Source organism: Cherax quadricarinatus, chromosome 42 (assembly GCF_038502225.1).
Source record: "Cherax quadricarinatus isolate ZL_2023a chromosome 42, ASM3850222v1, whole genome shotgun sequence".
Classification (NCBI taxonomy): domain Eukaryota; kingdom Metazoa; phylum Arthropoda; class Malacostraca; order Decapoda; family Parastacidae; genus Cherax; species Cherax quadricarinatus.
Window position 1 is genome coordinate 11713204 of NC_091333.1, and position 22118 is coordinate 11735321.

A 22118-nucleotide genomic window follows, 5' to 3' on the forward strand; every position below is an offset into this window, starting at 1 on the left:
AATGTATAACCTACTATGATAACATGAACGTAGATAAGTATGTTTATGGAGCAACTTGCAATGTGGCTGATGTTGTAGTGGCGAGGCTTAGGCTTGGTTACAAGTACTTCTGGCAGTTTGGGAGACACACAGATGATGATTAAACTAAATGCAAATTATGTGGTCAGGTATATGGTCACTGTCTTGAACACTATGTGCTTAATTGTCCACTTATTGAAGAATACAGAGACAGACAGTATAATAACCTATGTAACATGTCAAGATATCTTATTAATGAAAATAAGATACCAGATATACTAAGCAAATTTCCTAAATTTGCCTCTATCAGATAAGTGAACTGTAGATATGTAGATATAAATCCATTTATATCTACCATTTTGGGGCCTAGTTCCTAGGCCTTTTGTGTATCCATATGGTCTTGCGCTGCCCTCCACAGGATGGATATGGGGTGCACAATAAACTAGCCACTTCGATAGCAAAATCTAATCGAAGCAGGCTTACTGGCTCAATCTAGGCGGGCCCTCAGATCCAATTCTTCCTTACTCATAACTAGTGAATCGTGTGTGTTCACGTCATAGTGTTCACGTCAAGGTGTTCAGGTCATGGTGTTCACGTCATGGTGTTCACGTCATGGTGTTCACGTTATGGTGTTCACGTTATGGTGTTCACGTTATGGTGTTTACGTTATAGTGTTCACGTTATGGTGTTCACGTCATGGTATTCGCGTCATGGTGTTCACGTCATGGCGTTCGCGTTATGGTGTTCACGTCACGGTGTTCACGTCACGGTGTTCACGTCATGGTATTCACGTCACGGTGTTCACGTCACGGTGTTCACGTCACGGTGTTCACGTCATGGTATTCACGTCACGGTGTTCACGTCACGGTGTTCACGTCACGGTGTTCACGTCACGGTGTTCACGTCACGGTGTTCACATCATGGTGTTCACGTCAGTGTTCACGTCATGGTGTTCATAACTCATTGTCAATCTTTTTTTTTTTTTTGACTACCACCCAGGGGATGGCTACGCTTCGCACAACCATTTATCAAACACATACAATAATTTTCTCCCACGGAAGTACTCTGAGACTTAGTTCTCATACTTCTTATGTTAGTTTTTATTGAGACTTTGGGTACATAATATAGTTTTTCACAATGGTCTTTAGGGAATACAGATGTTAAGCGTACATAAAAGACCCAAATAACTCAATGTGACTTATTTCCATTTGGGTCCTTGATTATTAAGACACATGTGCCATACCTGGGTATCTTTATTAATCTTGGTATCTGTATTACTCTAGTTATCTTTTTTTTAAGCTGTTACGAAGATATGATGACGAAGGGTTTAGCAGTAGAGCCATTGGAAGAATGTAGAAATGCAGTTGTAGACGTGATGATGCCTACAACTGTAGGTACCAGTGTATTGTACATTTCGGTATTATATACCTTGCAAATGATTCTCGTCTGATACAGCAACATCAAGGAATCTTGGTGCAAAAGATATCTTTGACGATTCTATTACTAACTTCTGGTCTGCCTTATGTCCAGTGGGTCCCACTCATCCGTGGCTAAATCTATTACTGATGTAACTTTTCCTCTTCCACGGTCTCCACTATAATAAATCTCCATCAAATCACTATATTAGTCGAAAATACTAATGTATTTCCACACGTTTTAAGACTACGTAGATATTGTACTTGTGCCTTATTCATCAATTCGTCTGTATTATATACATTTAAATGATACTGGGGTACTTGAAAAAATACATCCACTCATAAATGGCCTCTGGAGGTGCCGGGGATCGAACCCGGGGCCTCTTACATGCAAAGCAAGCGCTCTACCACTGAGCTACACCCCCTGTACGTTTTACTGTGTGTATAATTAATCAGTTAAATCATTTCACAAATAATCCTCACTTTAGAAATTAAATTTCAGAGCAGAGAAATCTTATTGGACCATTGTCAAGTCACTTATAGTGGTCCTGGGTGGACCGATGCATCATCTAAAGTTTGCCCTCCAAAATATTGACTGCTAGCGGCTTCGGTCAGTATCCAGTTCACGACGGTCGGGTTCATACAGCTTTTCAAGCTGTTGCAAAGCTTAAATTCAACAATTGCAACAACATAGCAGTTTATACGGGTTCTTCACTGGCCTTGGTGGAGTGTGAACCTCTCGTTTTACCCCCTGCCTTTCACAAGTGTTGAATATTAAATAGTAAGTTACTACCAGGATCCCGATGGAAATAAGTTACTTTGACTTTTTTGGGTTATCCGAGGCAATCTACATATATGCTGCTATGTATAATAATTTATGTAACTGTATTTACATGTACCTGAATAAACTTACTTGCTTACCTGTACCCGAGTAAACTTAATTACTTACTTACCTGACCTTGAATAAACTTACTCAGGGTTGAACAGAGGCCTGTTGTTGTTTACTCAAGTTAGGGGACATGAATTAGTAATCACCTATATGTGATTGCAAGGGTCGAATCTCAGCTCATGGGCCCGCCCCTAAGCACGTTTATTTAGGTACAGGTACACATAAGTACAATGATCATACTTAGTAACAGACGTAGTTAGTTAAAGTTAAAGGAACCCAATGGACATGAGTCACTCTGTCTGACTTTTTTTTGGGGGGAAATAAGTCACTGTCTGACTTTTTTTGAAAATAAGTCACTCTGACTTTTTTTTTTAAATAAGTCACTCTGTCTGACTTTTTTTGGAAATAAGTCACTCTGACTTTTTTTTGGAAATAAGTCCCTCTCTCTGACATTTTTTGGAAATAAGTCACTCTGACTTTTTTTTTTTTTTTTTTTTTTTTTTTTTTTTTTTTTTTTTTTTTTTAGGAAATAAGTCACTCTGTCTGGCTTTTTTTGGGTTATCCCAGGTTCTCTACACATATGCTGCTATGTATGATAATCTATGTAACTGTATTTGTGTATACCTGAATAAACTTACTCATTTTCATAGGAGTCATCTTGCTGGCCGCTACCCCTCAAGGAAGGTTCCTTGATGTTGGTGAGGGGCTCTTGATTTAGGGAATTGGATCTGTGCTCCACTTCCCCGAATTAAGCCTGAATACCTTCCACATCCCCCCCCCCAGGCGCTGTATAATCCTCCGGGTTTAGCGCTTCCCCCTTGATTATAATAATAAAATAATGCTGGCCGCTACTGGGTTTACTTTATCTTGGCTGGAAATAAGTCACTTTGATATTTTTCTTTTTTTTTGGATAATCTAAGGCAATCTGCACATATATATTATTATATAAGGCAATTGCAATAATCCAAAAATTGTAATTGTATCAAAATTTACTTTTTTAAAGCTCCTTATAGAACCTGACTCTACTACTACACTATCCAGGTCGTTGCACTTCCTAACCACTCTCAGGCTGAAGAACTGCTTCCTAACATCCCTCTTACTCATCTGTCTTTTCAACTTCCAGCTCTCCCCGTTTCTGCTACCTGAGGAAACTTTGTTTCTGTTATAATTCCCTCTCAGATTTGGGCAAATTATTTCGTATCCCAGGGACCCTAGTGGAAATACGTCACGTCGTCTAACTTTTTTGGGGATTATCCTAGGTAACTTACACACATACTAATATATATGACAATTGTGGTCACCTAGATATGTCTAACTGTGCTTATATGTACCTGTATCTAAATTGGCTTTCTTATCTTATCTTTTTTACTTATCATTTTTTAGAACTACTGTTTCCTCGCTTCACTCCACTTTTTGCCTCTTGTGGCACTACTACTACTCCCCCTACTGCTACTACTACTACTTCTTCCACTACCAGCATTACATCTACCACTACTCGGGTTCAATTCCCAGCAAGGGCAGAAACATTGGGCGTGTTTCTTAACACTGGTTGTCTATGTTTCCCATCAGTAAAATGGGTACCTGGGTGTTAGTCGATTGGTGTGGGTCGCATCCTGGGACAAAACTGACCGAATTGTCCGAAATGCTCAGCATAACAAGCGGCTTTCTATATAGTAGTATGTCATTGATGTCAGCTAGTCCCGCATATCTTGTGCATGTACTTGTGGAAATAAAGATATTATTATTATTATTATTATTATTATTATTATTATTACCTTTACTTCCTCCTTTCTTTGTCCCCTCCCTACCCTCCTCTCGTATATGTGCCGGCTCCCTTACCTTCGTATGTTAATGTGTGACTAGTTAATGCTCCAAGTCGAACCGAAACATCCTCATAAGTTTCTTTTTCCTATGTGCAGGGTATTTGTGTGTTGTTCCAGCCAGGGTATTGTGCCATTTTGTTCTTTCTTGACTTTACTTACACTGGGCTATATAGTAGTAAGTCAGTGATGTCGGCTAGGACTGTATACATTGTACATGTACTAGTAATTACGTACTTACTTTCTTACTCACTCATTCCATCCCCTCAGGGAAGGTTCCTTGATGTTGGTGAGGGGCTCTTGATTTAGGGAATTGGATCTGTGCTCCAGTTCTCCGAATTAAGCCTGAATGCCTTCCACATCCCCCCCAAGGCGCTGTATAATCCTACGGGTTTAGCGCTTCCCCTTGATTATAATAATAATAATAATAATCACTCATTCCAGCCTCCCGACAAGAAGGGTTCAATAAGATGAGAGTTTTGGAGACCCTTAACAACCCTAACAACAAAAACAAAACTGTTTTCCCTGGAACTCTCCCTTCATTTTCAAACAGTTAACAAGGACTTGATGTTGGTGACTAGTTGTAGTTGCTAGAGGTGAAAGCTAGCGAGCTAAAATAAGGCTGGGGGTAAAGGAGGGGGTATTGTGGGGTGGTAGAGGGTTATTGATTTGTATGTGACTCATGTATGACTGGAAATAAAATCGATTGTTGGTAGATTGCGAGGTGATAGTGGTTGTTGTGGTGGTACGATGTGTGGTAGTAGTGGTTGTGATAGTGCAAGGTGTGGTGATAGTGGTTGTTGTGGTGGTGCGATGTGTGGTAGTAGTGGTTGTGATAGTGCAAGGTGTGGTGATAGTGGTTGTTGTGGTGGTGCGATGTGTGGTAGTAGTGGTTGTGATAGTGCAAGGTGTGGTGATAGTGGTTGTTGTGGTGCGATGTGTGATAGTAGTGGTTGTGATAGTGCAAGGTGTGGTGATAGTGGTTGTTGTGGTAGTGCAAGGTGTGGTGATAGTGGTTGTGGTGGTGCGATGTGGGGTAGTAGTGGTTGTGATAGTGCAAGGTGTGGTGATAGTGGTTGTTGTGGTAGTGCAAGGTGTGGTGATAGTGGTTGTTGTGGTAGTGCAAGGTGTGGTGATAGTGGTTATTGTGGTAGTGCAAAGTGTGGTGATAGTGGTTGTTGTGGTAGTGTAAGGTGTGGTGATAGTGGTTGTTGTGGTGGTGCAATGTGTGGTAGTAGTGGTTGTTGTGGTAGTGCAAGGTGTGGTGATAGTGGTTGTTGTGGTGGTGCGATGTGTGGTAGTAGTGGTTGTGATAGTGCAAAGTGTGGTGATAGTGGCTGTTGTGGTAGTGCAAGGTGTGGTAATAGTAGTTACTGTGCAACCAGTCCTTTTACAGACTAATGCTTTTTTATTCTCTCTACAATTTCAGGGGTAACTTGCACTTCTGTATCGCTGTATGACCCTTGTGGGTTTAGCGCTTATAGTTGTAGTAATATTAATAATGCACTTCTGTATGGCTTCCATGGTGGCTGCTTTTTTTTTGACGGTGAACACTTCTTTGTGTGACAAATATTTTTATATGATGTACATTCATCTTTTTGCATAATTCTTTTTTCTCTGATGTCCATATATCTCGGTTATACAGAACTGTATTACCTGAATACATTTAGCCCATTTCCATGGATGAATAATAATTCAGTGATTGCATTTGCTTGCAGTAAGACTTAATCAAGTGTAAATTGCTAATATAGTTTCTTTGTTTATACTTATCATTACCACACTCGGGTTTTTATAGTAAAGACTTTAAGGTTTGTAGAGAAAATTTTTCTCCAACCCCCAGGGATATGGACGTCCTCAGAGGCAGTGACCCCATGAAGGTGTTAAGATCCCTCTCACTACTTTCCCATATTCTGAGGATGAAAGGGGTCGTGACCTGTATACTTTGCACTAGCAGAGATCAAGAAGGTCTTATGCATTACTACACAACTTCAATTAGCACATTCCAGAATGGCCATTCATCTTAACATGTGTGTCTGCTCCAGCAAAATCAGACACCCTCTAATGGGATTACAAATTCATAACTGATAAAAGGTGACACATGAGAGAGAGACGTTTTCAGCAGAATTTATACTCTACGGGAGTATAAATAAGCAAAGGTTTGTCTGAGAAAATGGCGATTTCCCAAGACTGGGAAAAAATCCAAAAATATATGCCTGGGAACTGATAATATACCAAGGGGCATTATTTTCATAAACCTGCATCTCAGACTGAAGGAATCAGTCTGCAGGTGATCAAGAGCTGGCACTCTTGGTCACCTGAAGTATACCTGGTGGGTGATTTGGGGGGTCAGTGCCCCTGAAGCCTTGTCCATGACTAGATCTCACAATGGATCAGGACCTATTCACCCTGGTTGTTACTGCTGGCCACCCACAAATCAAAGTATGAGCCACAGCCCAGCTGGCCAGGTACTGACTAGGTGCTTGTCCAGGTTCCTCTTGAAGGCAGCCAGGGGGTCTAATGGTAATCCTTATGTATACTGGGAGGCAGTTGAGCAATCTTGAGCCCCTGGCACTTATTGTGTTGTCTCTTAGTGTACTCATGGTGCCCCCTCTTAGAATTAATATGATACTGTATTATGTGACATTGCATTTCTGTGGTATTGTATTATGTGATATTGTATTTCTGTGATATTGTATTTCTTTGATATTGTATTACTGTGATGTTGTATTACTGTGATATTGTATTACTGTGATATTGTATTACTGTGATATTGTATTACTGTAATATTGTATTAATAGTTTTGTACTCTTTTCTTTTGTAGAAATAATCAATAACAGAGTTGACTGTCATGGCAAGTGATTACACAGACTTAAAGGCACCATTACCAAATTCTAGGAATTTGCCATCAGATTGTACTGTAAGTTTAAAATCCATAGAAAATATTTTGGTTATGTCGCACTAGGTTTCTGGTTTACCACATTAAAAGCTTTTTTTTTGTTTAAACTTGTATATCAGTTTAATTACATTAACTGTGGTGTTCTTTTCTTGCTTTGAGGAAATGTTCACTTTTTTGATGCAAGGAATTTCTTAACATGAATAAAATTGGATGATGTTCTGATTATTTTAATATGCTGGGACTATTTTCATGTGACATGCATAACAAAAATGAAATCTTATAAATATTTTGAAGTTTGTACATACAGTAATTCTATAACCCAAAAGGAGCGAGATCAAGACAGTGAGAGCATGTATAGCAGTGTATCAGAGTGCCGCAGCAGTGTATCAGAGTGCCGTAGCAGTGTATCAGAGTGCCGCAGCAGTGTATCAGAGTGTCATAGCAGTGCAGAAAGTGATGCTTCGTCATCACTAAATTCAGCCTCTCATGATATACCCACAGTTCGAACCAAACCTGGTGAGATTCCCTCAACCTTTATATATTTCGTAACGAATGAATGGCATTATGGGTTGTGTTTTGTATTTAAATATTTTAATTTCATAGCTTTTGTCTTTAGTATTGGAAGGTTACTCATCATAAGTTGCAGGATTTATTAAACCAACATCTTTTTAAAAATTCAAATTTCCACAAAATACATTGGTTACAATATTTGTACAGAAAATTTAAAATTATCCAGATACACTTCAGACACATACAAAAATATAAAAATAGAGAAATATTAGTTGCATATTAAAAAACTTCTCCTTATTTGACACTTCTCCACTATGTGATCAGCATACCATGCCACTAGCCAGTCTTACATCGGTGATATTTTCTTGCCAGCAGGGCCTCATGCATTGCCTGTAAGTGATAATAGATGATGTTATGGCTGTGAATATTTTAAAAATTCCTTCAATGTAGAGGTGCCTTTCCAAAATAACCTACATCTACAATTTTTGTGACAGTGGAAGAAATCTTGAGAAAGATGCAAATCTTTAGAAAAATAATAAAATAACAAGAAAACAAAAGCTAATAAAATAATAAGACAACAAAAAATAATAATATAACAAGATAGGATTTGATCAAGTGCAGTAAGTAGAGTATTCTTATACAGTATAATTAGATCTAGTGGAATTGCCATTTATGACATAGGTTATATTTCAGATAATGCTTTGTTAAATAGTACTCACTGATATCTGTAAAATCTGAAATAAGTAGTAGAAGAAATTGAGGTCATATGGGAAGAAATTAGGAACAAAGATAGTCAGGTTATTTGGGATATAATGAACAGCTTAGGGTCAAAGTACATCCTCTGTGGCCTGGCTTGTTTCCCTGTAGAGTGTACTCATCAGTAGTTCAATAACTGATGGTGCATCACTTAAAAAGAATAAAGGTGATATTTTCACTTTAAATTGTTGTCAGCTATCTGTGCATTTGTCTCTACCTACCTATTCTTTCTTATTCTTTCTCTACTTACCTATTCTTATATGTTCTTTTATAATATATATTTTTGTTTTTCAAAATACACAGATGGAGGGGACAATGAAATTGAGAGACTAATAAGTGCTGCAGAAACCCTAGCTATAGAGAGAGCAAAACTCAATATAAGAAGCTTTATTCCAGCGACTGATGCAATAAACCATCGACCAGCTCCTGTGGTGGGAGATAAATCTTTGAGTCTGTCCAGTAGATTGTTTCAAAAACAGCCACAGAAGCTGTATAAATATTTAGAGAATAAAGACCTATGTGAAGTTGTGATACCAGTGCAAAATAATACTGGGATTACTAACTCAGTTCCTGTTAATAATGGTGATGATATTTTGCATTATTCAGGAATGATCCCAAATAAAAATGCTGATTCAAAAGAACTTTCTAAATCTACTGTCTCAGAAGACAGACCAAAAAATTTAAATAACCTAGGTCTTTCAGAAGGTAAAGGTTATTCCATTCCTGAAGATAATGGAAATTTTGAAAACAGCAGTTCTAGCAGTATTCCAAGACTACAGTTGGAACTTTCTGCTTCTCCAAATAATATCAGTGATATAAAAGATGAGAAAAATGCAGTGAGCAAAGATGTGAAGGATGTGTGCAACTCCACCATCCGAGAATCTTCTGTAGACGGTTATGAGACCCTTACTGTGCCACTAATAAAGAATTGCAGAGAGCTTGGTAACTCCAGGCAAAGTTCCTTGCAGACTAGGTAATTATCATATTTTTTGTGCATGATTTTATTAGGTTAGGGATTTTTATTTTTTATAATTCTGTCGCAATACCTATTGAATGAGTAATGGTGAAAGTATTTCCTTGTAAATGCAGTTTAAAAGGGCCTTGAGGAGCATAATGCATAGGCATATCAGCAGTCATTCTCAATCTGTTAGGATTTATGGCTATACTTGATCCTTAACCTAAAGAAGGGAATGTATAAGAGTGTAGTGCTACCAACGCTCTTATATGGGTGTGAAGCATGGGTGGTGAATGTTGCAACAAAGAGAAGCCTGGAGGCAGAGGAGATGTCATGTCTGAGGGCAATGTGTGATGTGAATATTATACAGAGAATCTGTAGCTTGGAAATTAGAAGGTGTGGGGTTTCTAAAAGTATTATCCAGAGGGCTGAGGAAGGGTTGTTGAGGTGGTTCTGATATTTAGAGAGGACTTGAAGGTCATATAAATCTGTAGTGGAAGGAAGGTGGGGTAGGGGTCATCCTGGGAAAAGTTGGAGGGAGGGGTAAAGGAGGTGTTGTGTGTTCGAGGGGCTTAGACTTCCAGGGAGCGTGCATGAGCGTGTTGGATAGGAGAGAGTAGAGACAAATGGTTTATATGACTTGACGTGCTGTTGGAGTGAGCCCTGGAGGTGGGAGGTACAGTGACTGCACTCTGAAGGAGGGGTGGAGATATGTTGCAGTTTTTGAACTATATTATAGGCATACCTCTGGCAAGATAGTGATGGAGTGAATGGTGTTGAAAGTGTTTCTTCTTTTTCAGGTTGCCCTGTCTCGGTGGGAAATGGAATATGTGTTAATAAAAAAAATCTAATACATGAATTACATGTAGGCCTATTAATGAACAATTATTATGAGTCACTTTTATATGATATGCACCAGATTTCTGAAGATAGATAATTCCTTAGTTCTTAGCATTAGTCCAGTAATAGCAGTCTCTGATTTACTCTGATACTGTATGTGAAAAGTAATTATTGAAAGCTTTAATCTAATCTCAAGGCATCACTGTTCATTGCTGGGAGGTTTTAGAAAGTGTGGTGCTTATATATTTCTGTGTCAAAAGGCTCATGAGTTTATATTGTATGGTACTGCAAGGGACAGTACCTTGTAGGATATTGCAAGTTAGTACAGTATTTGCTGTGAAGTGCTGATTGATATATTGCTTTATAGTACATATTGAAGTGTACCTAAAAGCGAAGTTGTGTTATACTGCAAGCTATATTATTTTATATTTATGTATCTACCGTATTTATTAATGGAATAAATTTATATGGAAATTATATGGAATATACTGTATGTCTGCATGTTATGTATTATACTTAAAGTAAAATACGTGTACAGTGTATATATGGTATTGTACTCAGTTTCTTAATTACTTCTATTCGTGCAATACAGCCTCTCCTTACTTAGCGATGTACTTGTTTAAGAATCGCTCGGACTTACGGCCAGCTCTCTGACCAGTATGCAGACCTAAATAATGTATATTAGAACTGATTTCCTCTATTCTGTTTATTATAATATACAGTACACTACTGTATAAATATTTAAAAATATGCTAACAATGTTATAAATGGTGCATGGGTAACATTAAAATAATATCTAAAGATGGTTGACACAAACCCACTACCAGTATAGCATGCTCCTCGCTTAATGACCAATTCATTTACCGACCTACTCTTAGAACTGGAACACTGTCATTAAGTGACGAGAGACTGTAATTGTGTTAGTCACTGAGGTTTCATACTCTCTGTATTGTTACATCTCAAATGAATTAAGATTTAATTTTCATTTTCTTCTCTACATGCCTCTGAAGCCGATGACAGGTAGTTTGGATTTGTATCCCAAAAATTTATACACTAGATAGAAAGAAATGCTTGGAAGATGAAGCTATTATATTTTGTTCATGGATGCTTTCATTGTTATTTTTTGCTTAGATAGTTGCTTAGCTGCCTAACCCTGGCCTTCGTGGGTAAATAAACTGCTGAATGTAACTTTAACAATTTATGCATTGTTGTACAGAGGATAGCTGATAAAATTTTGCATGTTTGGGGGATTTTTTTTTTTTTTTTAAGATATTACCACTACTAGGGAACATTTCTTGTGTATTACTCAAAATGTTTATCCAGTTCACAAGCTAAATTTATCAGCAGAACTTGAGTCCAAGGGATATTTATTTTTTACAATTAATTTTTTTAACAGGGGATATATAAAATGTTAGTGGAATATAAGATGCATATGTATCACATAGTATGTTTGGGCATGCTGACAAAACTTAAGATTTATTGACAGTTTCATCCATTGGTCACAAGAGACTATACGAAACTCCCATATGGTTCCATAATAAAAAATAATTACAAATACAGTGGACCCTCACCTAACAATATTAATTGGTACCCGAGAACGAATATCATTAGGCGAGTTTTTTAGCGTTAGCCAAGGCAAAATGTTAGCGTTAAAATGTATCAATAAGTGAATTTAACGTTATGCGATGCGTTCGTTAGGCGAGGGTCCACTGTACAGTTCGCCACCCCAAAAACAAGGTACTTAACTACTGTATAACTAAGATAATACAGTGGTACCCCAAGTTTCGTGCAAAATTCGTTCAGGAAGGCCTTCGAGTGCCATTGCCGAATGAATTTGTTCCCATAAGGAATAATGTAAATTAGATTAGTCCATTTCAGACCCCCAAAAATACACTTACAAAAGCACTTACAATAATACACTTAGATAATTTTTCGAGTTGGGAGCTGTATGAAACTCGGGATGCCACTGTACTATGCACACAGTTTATAGTAATACATATTACAATTTAACATTGAAAATAAAGGAGTTAAAAATCCAGTTTACCCAGTGGATTGTGCTCATTATAGTAAGCTTTCTCAAAAAGCTCCTCTATGTAGTGCGATGTGTAAAGGTAGAAAGTTGAAAGTGAACATAGAAAAGAGTAAGGTGATGAAGGTATCAAATGATTTAGATAAAGAAAAATTGGATATCAAATTGGAGAGGAAAAGTATGGAAGAAGTGAATGTTTTCAGATATTTGGGAGTTGACATGTCAACGGATGGATTTATGAAGGATGAGGTTAATCATAGAATTGATGAAGGAAAAAAGGTGAGTGGTGCAATGAGGTATATATTGAGACAAAAAACATTATCTATGGAGGCAAAGAAGGGAATGTATGAAAGTATAGTAGTACCAACACTCTTATATGGGTGTGAAGCTTGGATTGTACGTATATGCTGCAGTGAGGAGGCGGTGGAGATGTCCTGTCTAAGGGCAATGTGTGGTGTAAATATTATGCAGAAAATTCGGAGTGTGAAAATTAGGAGAAGGTGTGGAGCTAATAAAAGTATTAGTCAGAGGGCTGAAGAGGGGTTGTTGAGGTGGTTTGGTCATTTAGAGAGAGTGGATCAAAGTAGAATGACATGGAGAGTATATAAATCTGTAGGGAAGGAAGGCGGGGTAGGGGGTTATCCTCAAAAAGGTTGGAGGGAGGGGGTAAAGGAGGTTATGTGGGCGAGGGGCTTGGACTTCCAGAAAGCTTGCGTGAGCGCGTTAGATAGGAGTGAATGGAGACGAATGGTATTTGGGACCTGACGAGCTGTTGGAGTGTGAGCAGGGTAATATTTAGTGAAAGGATTCAGGGAAACCAGTTATTTATATATAGCCAGACTTGAGTACTGAAAATGGGAAGTACAATGCCTGCACTTTAAAGGAGGGGTTTGGGATATTGGCAGTTTGGAGGGATATGTTGTGTATCTTTATACGTATATGCTTCTAAACTGTTGTGTTCTGTGCACCTCTGCAAAAACATTGATTATGTATGAGTGAGGTGAAAGTGTTGAATGATGATGAAGTATTTTCTTTTTGGGGATTTTCTTTCTTTTTGGGTCACCCTGCCTCGGTGGGAGACCGCCAACTTGTTAAAAAAAAAAAAATAGAAAAATTCATTCAAAACTGAATGTGTACAAAAAAAAAAACTGCTCTATATAGAGGAACTTTATAAGAGAGTTGACTGTATCTAGAAAGAATAGTATATCGAGAGTTTTCCATACTGATTTTTTAAATAATAATTCATTATTGTTTCTCTTCATTTTTGTAGTACTCTTTGAATATTTTTTTACAAATCAGTTATCTCAGAAACAAGTTTAAATTTTGCATGCAGATCTTTAGATTGGTTTATTTTCAGGCAAATACAGTGATACCTCGAGTTACGAACTTAATTCATTCCAGAAGGCTGTTCGAGTACTGATACAAAATGAATTTTTTCCCATAAGGAACAATGTAAATTAGATTAGTCCATTTCAGATCCCCAAAAATACCCTTACAAAAGCACTTAAATAAATACACTTACATAATTGTTCGAGTCCGGAGCTGTTTGAAACTCGAGGTAACACTGTAGTACTTGTAATACAATGTGGTTCATGCAGGTTTTAATTTGAGCTAAGGGTGCCATTTTCAATTTAATTAGATGGGTGGATAACTATCGCCATTATGTGTATTATAATATAGTTGGGACCCGCTTTACAGTGTTTCGCCTTACGGCATTCTGCTAATATGGACATTTCAAATTATGACCCAAACTCTCTATACGGCTTCCCTCACCTGACTTTTTATTGTGGTCACTGCACCTCACCTGGTTTGTTTACATTTTCCGTGAGCTCCGTAAACTCTGTCTCTCTCCATTATGTCTGGAAACTTTCCAAAATTTCAAGTGTTTTAAAGTTATTTCATGTTTTATATATATGTACTGTAATAATTATACTTATGTGTACCTGTACCTAAATAAACTTACACAGTGTGCTGGCATGCAGGCCCTCATTAAAATCACTAAGAGTGTCTTATTAATCTTGAGGACACCATATTAATAATAATAATAATAATAATAGTAGTAATAATAATAATAATGCACAATTCCTAGGTAGTAGGTTGGTAGACAGCAACCGCCCAGGGAGGTACTACCGTTCTGCCAAGTGAGTGTAAAACGAAAGCCTGTAATTGTTTTACATGATGGTAGGATTGCTGGTGTCCTTTTCTCTGTCTCATAAACATGCAAGATTTCAGGTACGTCTTTCTACTTCTACTTACACTTAGGTCACACTACACATACATGTACAAGCATATATATACACTCCTCTGGGTTTTCTGCTGTTCTCTTTCTAGTTCTTGTTCTTGTTTATTTCCTCTTATCTCCATGGGGAAGTGAAACATAATTCTTCCTCCGTAAGCCATGCGTGTTGTAAGAGGCGACTAAAATGCTGGGAGCAAGGGGCTAGGTAACCCCTTCTCCTGTATATATTACTAAATGTAAAAGGAAAAACTTTTGTTTTTCCTTTTGGGCTACCCCGCCTCGGTGGGATACGGCCGGTGTGTTGAAAGAAAGAATAATACACAATAATAATCACTCTGAGGTGCATTAAATGTCGTATATATTACGTTAATATAAACATTTTCATTAATCTATCTATGATATTTTTTCAAAATTATATAATAAACATGCTATGTGACATACAAACATGATAAATACACCCATAGTAGAATAAATTAACATAAATATGAGATGTTACGTGTATGAACCAAAACCAGACGCGTTTGTCTGTTTGTTTACATAATTCCGCTTCTCTCTCCTTTCTCATTTACTTGTTCTCTCTCTCTCTCTCATTTATTCGTTTTACCTCGTTTACTACAAATACATGTATTTTAACCCTTTCGGGGTTTCGGCCGTACTAGTACGGCTTACACGCCAGGGTTTTTGACGTACTAGTACGCATAAATTCTAGTGCCCTCAAATCTAGCGAGAGAAAGCTGGTAGGCCTACATATGAAAGAATGGGTCTATGTGGTCAGTGTGCGCAGTATAAAAAAAATCCTCCAGCACAGTGCGTAATGAGAAAGAAAAAACTTTGACCGTGTTTTTGGTTTAAAACAGCGACTTTGCACTGTATTTTCGTATGGTATTTATGGTTGTTTTCTAGTTTTCCTGGTCTTATTTTATAGAATGGAAGACATATTATAGAAATTGAGATGATTTTGATTGGTTTCACAATGAAAAGTGCCTTGAAATTGAGCTCAAAGTAGCAGAAATGTTCGATTTTTGCCGAAGTTCAAAAGCAAACAAATCCTGCCACGCGTCCAATACACGTCAACTGGTGAATCTAATATTCTTTCACAAGTGCGCTGGTATTATTTATACCATTTCTACACTAATACAGTAGTCTGCATAACAGTAAATCTTCTATATTTTGTGAGAATAAAATTTCAAAGTGGAAAGCAAAAGAAATGTAAGAGGGGCGTGGGGATGTGACTAATGAACAGAGGAAATGTTATTTTAGTGCCAGGAATGTCTTTCTTGTTTATTCTGGACCCTATTTGGAAATTGGCATCTTTTGAAATTTGTGTGAAATTGGCAAAATTGCTAAATTCTGACCACTTTATAGGATAGTTGAAATCGGTAAATGGATGGTTTCTTGTGTTCATTCGATAGAAAAAACGGAGTTCTAGCGAAATAGTTATGATTTTTATCGACTAGTACACTGGAATTGGCCGAAAATAGGGCTCAAAGTGGGCAAAATCGCCAATGCGTAAACATCGTCAAGACTGCTAACTTCGCAAGAGCATAATTCTGTAAGTTTTCCATCAAATTTCATACTTTTGGTGTCATTATGATTGGGAAAAGATTCTCTATCTTTTCATTAGAAAAAATAATTTTTTTTTTTTTTTTAAATTTTGGCGACCCTGAGAACAAGTCTCTGAGAGGGCCTGGTGACCCTCAAAGGGTTAAGGTAAGTAATGAATGTACTGTATATGGATTTTATCACTCTAGAGTGCTTTAAATGTCGTAGTTCATTATGTGTGGGTGGGGTGGCCTGGCCTGGCTGGCTACCATACCTCCCACACCTGACTTCCTACAAATAAATACTACTCACCTCTCACCCTACATTAAGACTACAAATGTTTTAAGGTAAGTAACGAGTGTACTGTGTGTACATTTTACTTTTTATTGTTTTTAATGCCTAGTTCTATTGCTAACTTAATATATGATAGTGTAAACTTGTTTCTGGCATTTAGTATATGCATTTATAAGTGCAAAAAATGACATTCTGGTTTCCAGCAATGTCTGCTTTCTGGTGGCAACCTGGAACCTAACCTGCCATATAAGTGGGGCCCTACTGTATGCATAAATTATAGTAGGATATTGTACAGTATTATTGTATTATTACTGAGTCAGACAAATATTATTGACAACACTGCATACTATTTATGTTTGGCTTCATTTACAGTATTACATGTATAGTGGTATCTCAAATTACGAACTTAATTTGTTCCAGAATGCTGTTTGAGTGATGATACCGAACAAATTTGTTCCCATACGGAATGACCTAAATTAGATTAGTCCGTTTCAGACCCCCAAAAAATACACTTACAAAAGTACACTTACGTATTGCTCGAGTTGGGAGCTGTTTGAAACTCGAGGTATCACTGTACATTTATTAACTTTTTTATTAAAAACCATACTATAATAAAATTACTCAAAGTAATTTTTACCAAAATATTGTATGTTGGAGCTTAAGATATAATATCAGACTAAAACTATGCTGTTTGCTGAATGGAAATTCTCATACAAATTTGATATTCTGAAACTGATTTTTCCCTCTTTCAGCAGCGAAGATTTGCGGGAAGTCTCACTGATGGTGCATGATGAGTGTAGTGGTCTACTGAGTCTGGCTCTTGCTGCTACCAGTAGCCTCAACTGTGTTATTAGGTACGAGAAGCACACTTTTCAAGTCATTAACACCTCAAATAAAAGTTATGTTTGGTATTCTTTAGTGCTAGTTGTCAACCTGTTTTGTCAAACTTAATTTTCAGAGAAAACATTAGCAGTAAATTGTCTCTCTTAGTAGTAGGGATGAACATAATAAACACATTCACTGTAAATCATTCAATTGCTGTCTTAGTAATAAAGGTAGACTGTTAGGTAAAAGGACACGGAATTACTGTGACATAACATTTCACTTTCCAGGAGCTTTGTCAAGCTTTTACTGGCTTGACAAAGCTCAGAGCAAAATGTTGCCACAATAAAATGTCACATGAGTTGCATTTGTGTCTTTTTACATAATTGCTCTCTTCCCAGAAGAGTGCCTGACACCACAGTTCAGATGACCATTTGAGCTGCAACACCCCCGTCCCTCCTTCAGAGTGCAGGCACTGTACTTCCCACCCCCAAGACTCAAACCTGACTAATGAGATCCCCTGAAATACTTCATAAAAGGGGATCTTTCTCTACTCTATCTGATCTATTGTAGTTGCTGTGCTGTTCCTTCATTTTCTTCCATTGCAAATTGCAGAGTCATAAACTTTGTTGTGTGGCCTGTCTTGCATTTTCCAATGACATCTTTTCACAAGTGATGGTGAAAGTGTTTCTTCTTCTTCAGGTCACCCTACCTTGGTGGGAGATGACTGGTGTGTTGAAAAATATATCATTCCATCCCTAACACACAAGTGCAAAATCTGTGCAGTTGTTTCAGGGCTTCAAGTTTAAATCATACCTTAGTGGTTATCAAACTTACAAAATTTTCTCCATTCATATGTATGGAGAAGTTAAATGTTTTGCAATTTATTTTTAATTATTTTTTTTATTATCACACTGGCCGATTCCCACCAAGGCAGGGTGGCCCGAAAAAGAAAAACTTTCACCATCATTCACTCCATCACTGTCTTGCCAGAAGGGTGCTTTACACTACAGTTTTTAAACTGCAACATTAACACCCCTCCTTCAGAGTGCAGGCACTGTACTTCCCATCTCCAGGACTCAAGTCCGGCCTGCCGGTTTCCCTGAACCCCTTCATAAATGTTACTTTGCTCACACTCCAACAGCACGTCAAGTATTAAAAACCATTTGTCTCCATTCACTCCTATCAAACACGCTCACGCATGCCTGCTGGAAGTCCAAGCCCCTCGCACACAAAACCTCCTTTACCCCCTCTCTCCAACCTTTCCTAGGCCGACCCCTACCCCGCCTTCCTTCCACTACAGACTGATACACTCTTGAAGTCATTCTGTTTCGCTCCATTCTCTCTACATGTCCGAACCACCTCAACCCTTCCTCAGCCCTCTGGACAACAGTTTTGGTAATCCCGCACCTCCTCCTAACTTCCAAACTACGAATTCTCTGCATTATATTCACACCACACATTGCCCTCAGACATGACATCTCCACTGCCTCCAGCCTTCTCCTCGCTGCAACATTCATCACCCATGCCTCACACCCATATAAGAGCGTTGGTAAAACTATACTCTCATACATTCCCCTCTTTGCCTCCAAGGACAAAGTTCTTTGTCTCCACAGACTCCTAAGTGCACCACTCACTCTTTTCCCCTCATCAATTCTATGATTCACCTCATCTTTCATAGACCCATCCGCTGACACGTCCACTCCCAAATATCTGAATACATTCACCTCCTCCATACTCTCTCCCTCCAATCTGATATTCAATCTTTCATCACCTAATCTTTTTGTTATCCTCATAACCTTACTCTTTCCTGTATTCACCTTTAATTTTCTTCTTTTGCACACCCTACCAAATTCATCCACCAATCTCTGCAACTTCTCTTCAGAATCTCCCAAGAGCACAGTGACATCAGCAAAGAGCAGCTGTGACAACTCCCACTTTGTGTGTGATTCTTTATCTTTTAACTCCACGCCTCTTGCCAAGACCCTCGCATTTACTTCTCTTACAACCCCATTTATAAATATATTAAACAACCACGGTGACATCACACATCCTTGTCTAAGGCCTACTTTTACTGGGAAAAAATTTCCCTCTTTCCTACATACTCTAACTTGAGCCTCACTATCCTCGTAAAAACTCTTCACTGCTTTCAGTAACCTACCTCCTACACCATACACTTGCAACATATGCCACATTGCCCCCCTATCCACCCTGTCATATGCCTTTTCCAAATCCATAAATGCCACAAAGACCTCTTTAGCCTTATCTAAATACTGTTCTTTTATATGTTTCAATGTAAACACCTGGTCCACACACCCCCTACCTTTCCTAAAGCCTCCTTGTTCATCTGCTATCCTATTCTCCGTCTTACTCTTAATTCTTTCAATAATAACTCTACCATACACTTTACCAGGTATACTCAGCAGACTTATCCCCCTATAATTTTTAATACTGTTTATTATTCTAATGTTGCTGTTCTCTCTCCATTTTTGTTAGCATTATTATCCACATCAATACTACAATACTGCATGCCATTTTCAGATTGTTGCGGCAAGTTTCTACGCTGCAGTTGGGTGTGGACACACCTCGTGTTACAAAGAATGTGTTGGAAGAACTGAGCGAGTATGAGGATCAGCATAGCAGCTTGGAGACGCGGCTGAGTGCTGCAGCAGCCCAGCTACAAATGGCTGTTGCCCAGGTGACAAGTGAATGACACTGATTTATTCCAGAGATGCCTTGTTTTGTTAAGTAAAAAGACACGTGTGCAACTAATACAGAATTTTTATTGTGGCAGTGTTTCACTCTTCAGGGGCTTTCTCAAGCTGCTACCAGGTTGACAAAGCTCCTGGAGAGCGAAATGTTGTCACATTAGTTGCACTTGTGTCCATTTACCCGAAATTATTATTATTATCACACCGGCCGATTCCCACCAAGGCAGGGTGGCCCGAAAAAGAAAAACTTTCACCATCATTCACTCCATCACTGTCTTGCCAGAAGGGTGCTTTACACTACAGTTTTTAAACTGCAACATTAACACCCCTCCTTCAGAGTGCAGGCACTGTACTTCCCATCTCCAGGACTCAAGTCCGGCCTGCCGGTTTCCCTGAATCCCTTCATAAATGTTACTTTGCTCACACTCCAACAGCACGTCAAGTATTAAAAACCATTTGTCTCCATTCACTCCTATCAAACACGCTCACGCATGCCTGCTGGAAGTCCAAGCCCCTCGCACACAAAACCTCCTTTACCCCCTCCCTCCAACCCTTCCTAGGCCGACCCCTACCCCGCCTTCCTTCCACTACAGACTGATACACTCTTGAAGTCATTCTGTTTCGCTCCATTCTCTCTACATGTCCGAACCACTTCAACAACCCTTCCTCAGCCCTCTGGACAACAGTTTTGGTAATCCCGCACCTCCTCCTAACTTCCAAACTATGAATTCTCTGCATTATATTCACACCACACATTGCCCTCAGACATGACATCTCCACTGCCTCCAGCCTTCTCCTCGCTGCAACATTCATCACCCACGCTTCACACCCATATAAGAGCGTTGGTAAAACTATACTCTCATACATTCCCCTCTTTGCCTCCAAGGACAAAGTTCTTTGTCTCCACAGACTCCTAAGTGCACCACTCACTCTTTTTCCATCATCAATTCTATGATTCACCTCATCTTTCATAGACCCATCCGCTGACACGTCCACTCCCAAATATCTGAATACGTTCACCTCCTCCATACTCTCTCCCTCCAATCTGATATTCAATCTTTCATCACCTAATCCTTTTGTTATCCTCATAACCTTACTCTTTCCTGTATTCACCTTTAATTTTCTTCTTTTGCACACCCTACCAAATTCATCCACCAATCTCTGCAACTTCTCTTCAGAATCTCCCAAGAGCACAGTGTCATCAGCAAAGAGCAGCTGTGACAACTCCCACTTTGTGTGTGATTCTTTATCTTTTAACTCCACGCCTCTTGCCAAGACCCTCGCATTTACTTCTCTTACAACCCCATCTATAAATATATTAAACAACCACGGTGACATCACACATCCTTGTCTAAGGCCTACTTTTACTGGGAAAAAATTTCCCTCTTTCCTACATACTCTAACTTGAGCCTCACTATCCTCGTAAAAACTCTTCACTGCTTTCAGTAACCTACCTCCTACACCATACACTTGCAACATCTGCCACATTGCCCCCCTATCCACCCTGTCATACGCCTTTTCCAAATCCATAAATGCCACAAAGACCTCTTTAGCCTTATCTAAATACTGTTCACTTATATGTTTCACTGTAAACACCTGGTCCACACACCCCCTACCTTTCCTAAAGCCTCCTTGTTCATCTGCTATCCTATTCTCCGTCTTACTCTTAATTCTTTCAATTATAACTCTACCATACACTTTACCAGGTACACTCAACAGACTTATCCCCCTATAATTTTTGCACTCTCTTTTATCCCCTTTGCCTTTATACAAAGGAACTATGCATGCTCTCTGCCAATCCCTAGGTACCTTACCCTCTTCCATACATTTATTAAATAATTGCACCAACCACTCCAAAACTATATCCCCACCTGCTTTTAACATTTCTATCTTTATCCCATCAATCCCGGCTGCCTTACCCCCTTTCATTTTACCTACTGCCTCACGAACTTCCCCCACACTCACAACTGGCTCTTCCTCACTCCTACAAGATGTTATTCCTCCTTGCCCTATACACGAAATCACAGCTTCCCTATCTTCATCAACATTTAACAATTCCTCAAAATATTCCTTCCATCTTCCCAATACCTCTAACTCTCCATTTAATAACTCTCCTCTCCTATTTTTAACTGACAAATCCATTTGTTCTCTAGGCTTTCTTAACTTGTTAATCTCACTCCAAAACTTTTTCTTATTTTCAACAAAATTTGTTGATAACATCTCACCCACTCTCTCATTTGCTCTCTTTTTACATTGCTTCACCACTCTCTTAACTTCTCTCTTTTTCTCCATATACTCTTCCCTCCTTGCATCACTTCTACTTTGTAAAAACTTCTCATATGCTAACTTTTTCTCCCTTACTACTCTCTTTACATCATCATT

At 38.6% G+C, this 22118-nt stretch overlaps 1 protein-coding gene, 1 long non-coding RNA gene and 1 other non-coding gene across 6 annotated transcripts in view; 1 reads left to right on the plus strand and 2 right to left on the minus strand.

Annotated features, from left to right (window-relative positions):
* Window positions 1–1786: 1786 nt before the first annotated feature.
* TRNAA-UGC (transfer RNA alanine (anticodon UGC)) lies at window positions 1787–1858 on the minus strand. The gene has a single exon. It is a non-coding gene; the product is annotated as a tRNA-Ala (tRNA).
* Window positions 1859–4628: 2770 nt separating this feature from the next.
* LOC128695701 (uncharacterized) overlaps window positions 4629–22118 on the plus strand; it is a 59880-nt gene continuing 42390 nt past the window's right edge. The window contains exons 1-6 of one of the 4 annotated variants that reach the window (XM_070093290.1): window positions 4629–4711; window positions 6964–7059; window positions 7365–7554; window positions 8608–9277; window positions 16956–17057; window positions 19567–19723. In XM_070093290.1, coding sequence (XP_069949391.1) covers window positions 6991–7059; window positions 7365–7554; window positions 8608–9277; window positions 16956–17057; window positions 19567–19723 — 1188 coding nt within the window. In that variant the 5' untranslated portion in view covers window positions 4629–4711; window positions 6964–6990. Of the gene's footprint in view, window positions 4739–6963; window positions 7060–7364; window positions 7555–8607; window positions 9278–16955; window positions 17058–19566; window positions 19724–22118 lie in introns of all 4 variants that reach the window. The other 3 variants (XM_070093294.1, XM_070093291.1, XM_070093292.1) reach the window with 3 other exon arrangements.
* LOC138853874 (uncharacterized) overlaps window positions 7551–22118 on the minus strand; it is a 91536-nt gene continuing 76968 nt past the window's right edge. The window contains exon 3 of the long non-coding RNA XR_011393075.1: window positions 7551–7938. This is a non-coding gene — a long non-coding RNA (uncharacterized lncRNA). The remainder of the gene's footprint in view (window positions 7939–22118) is intronic.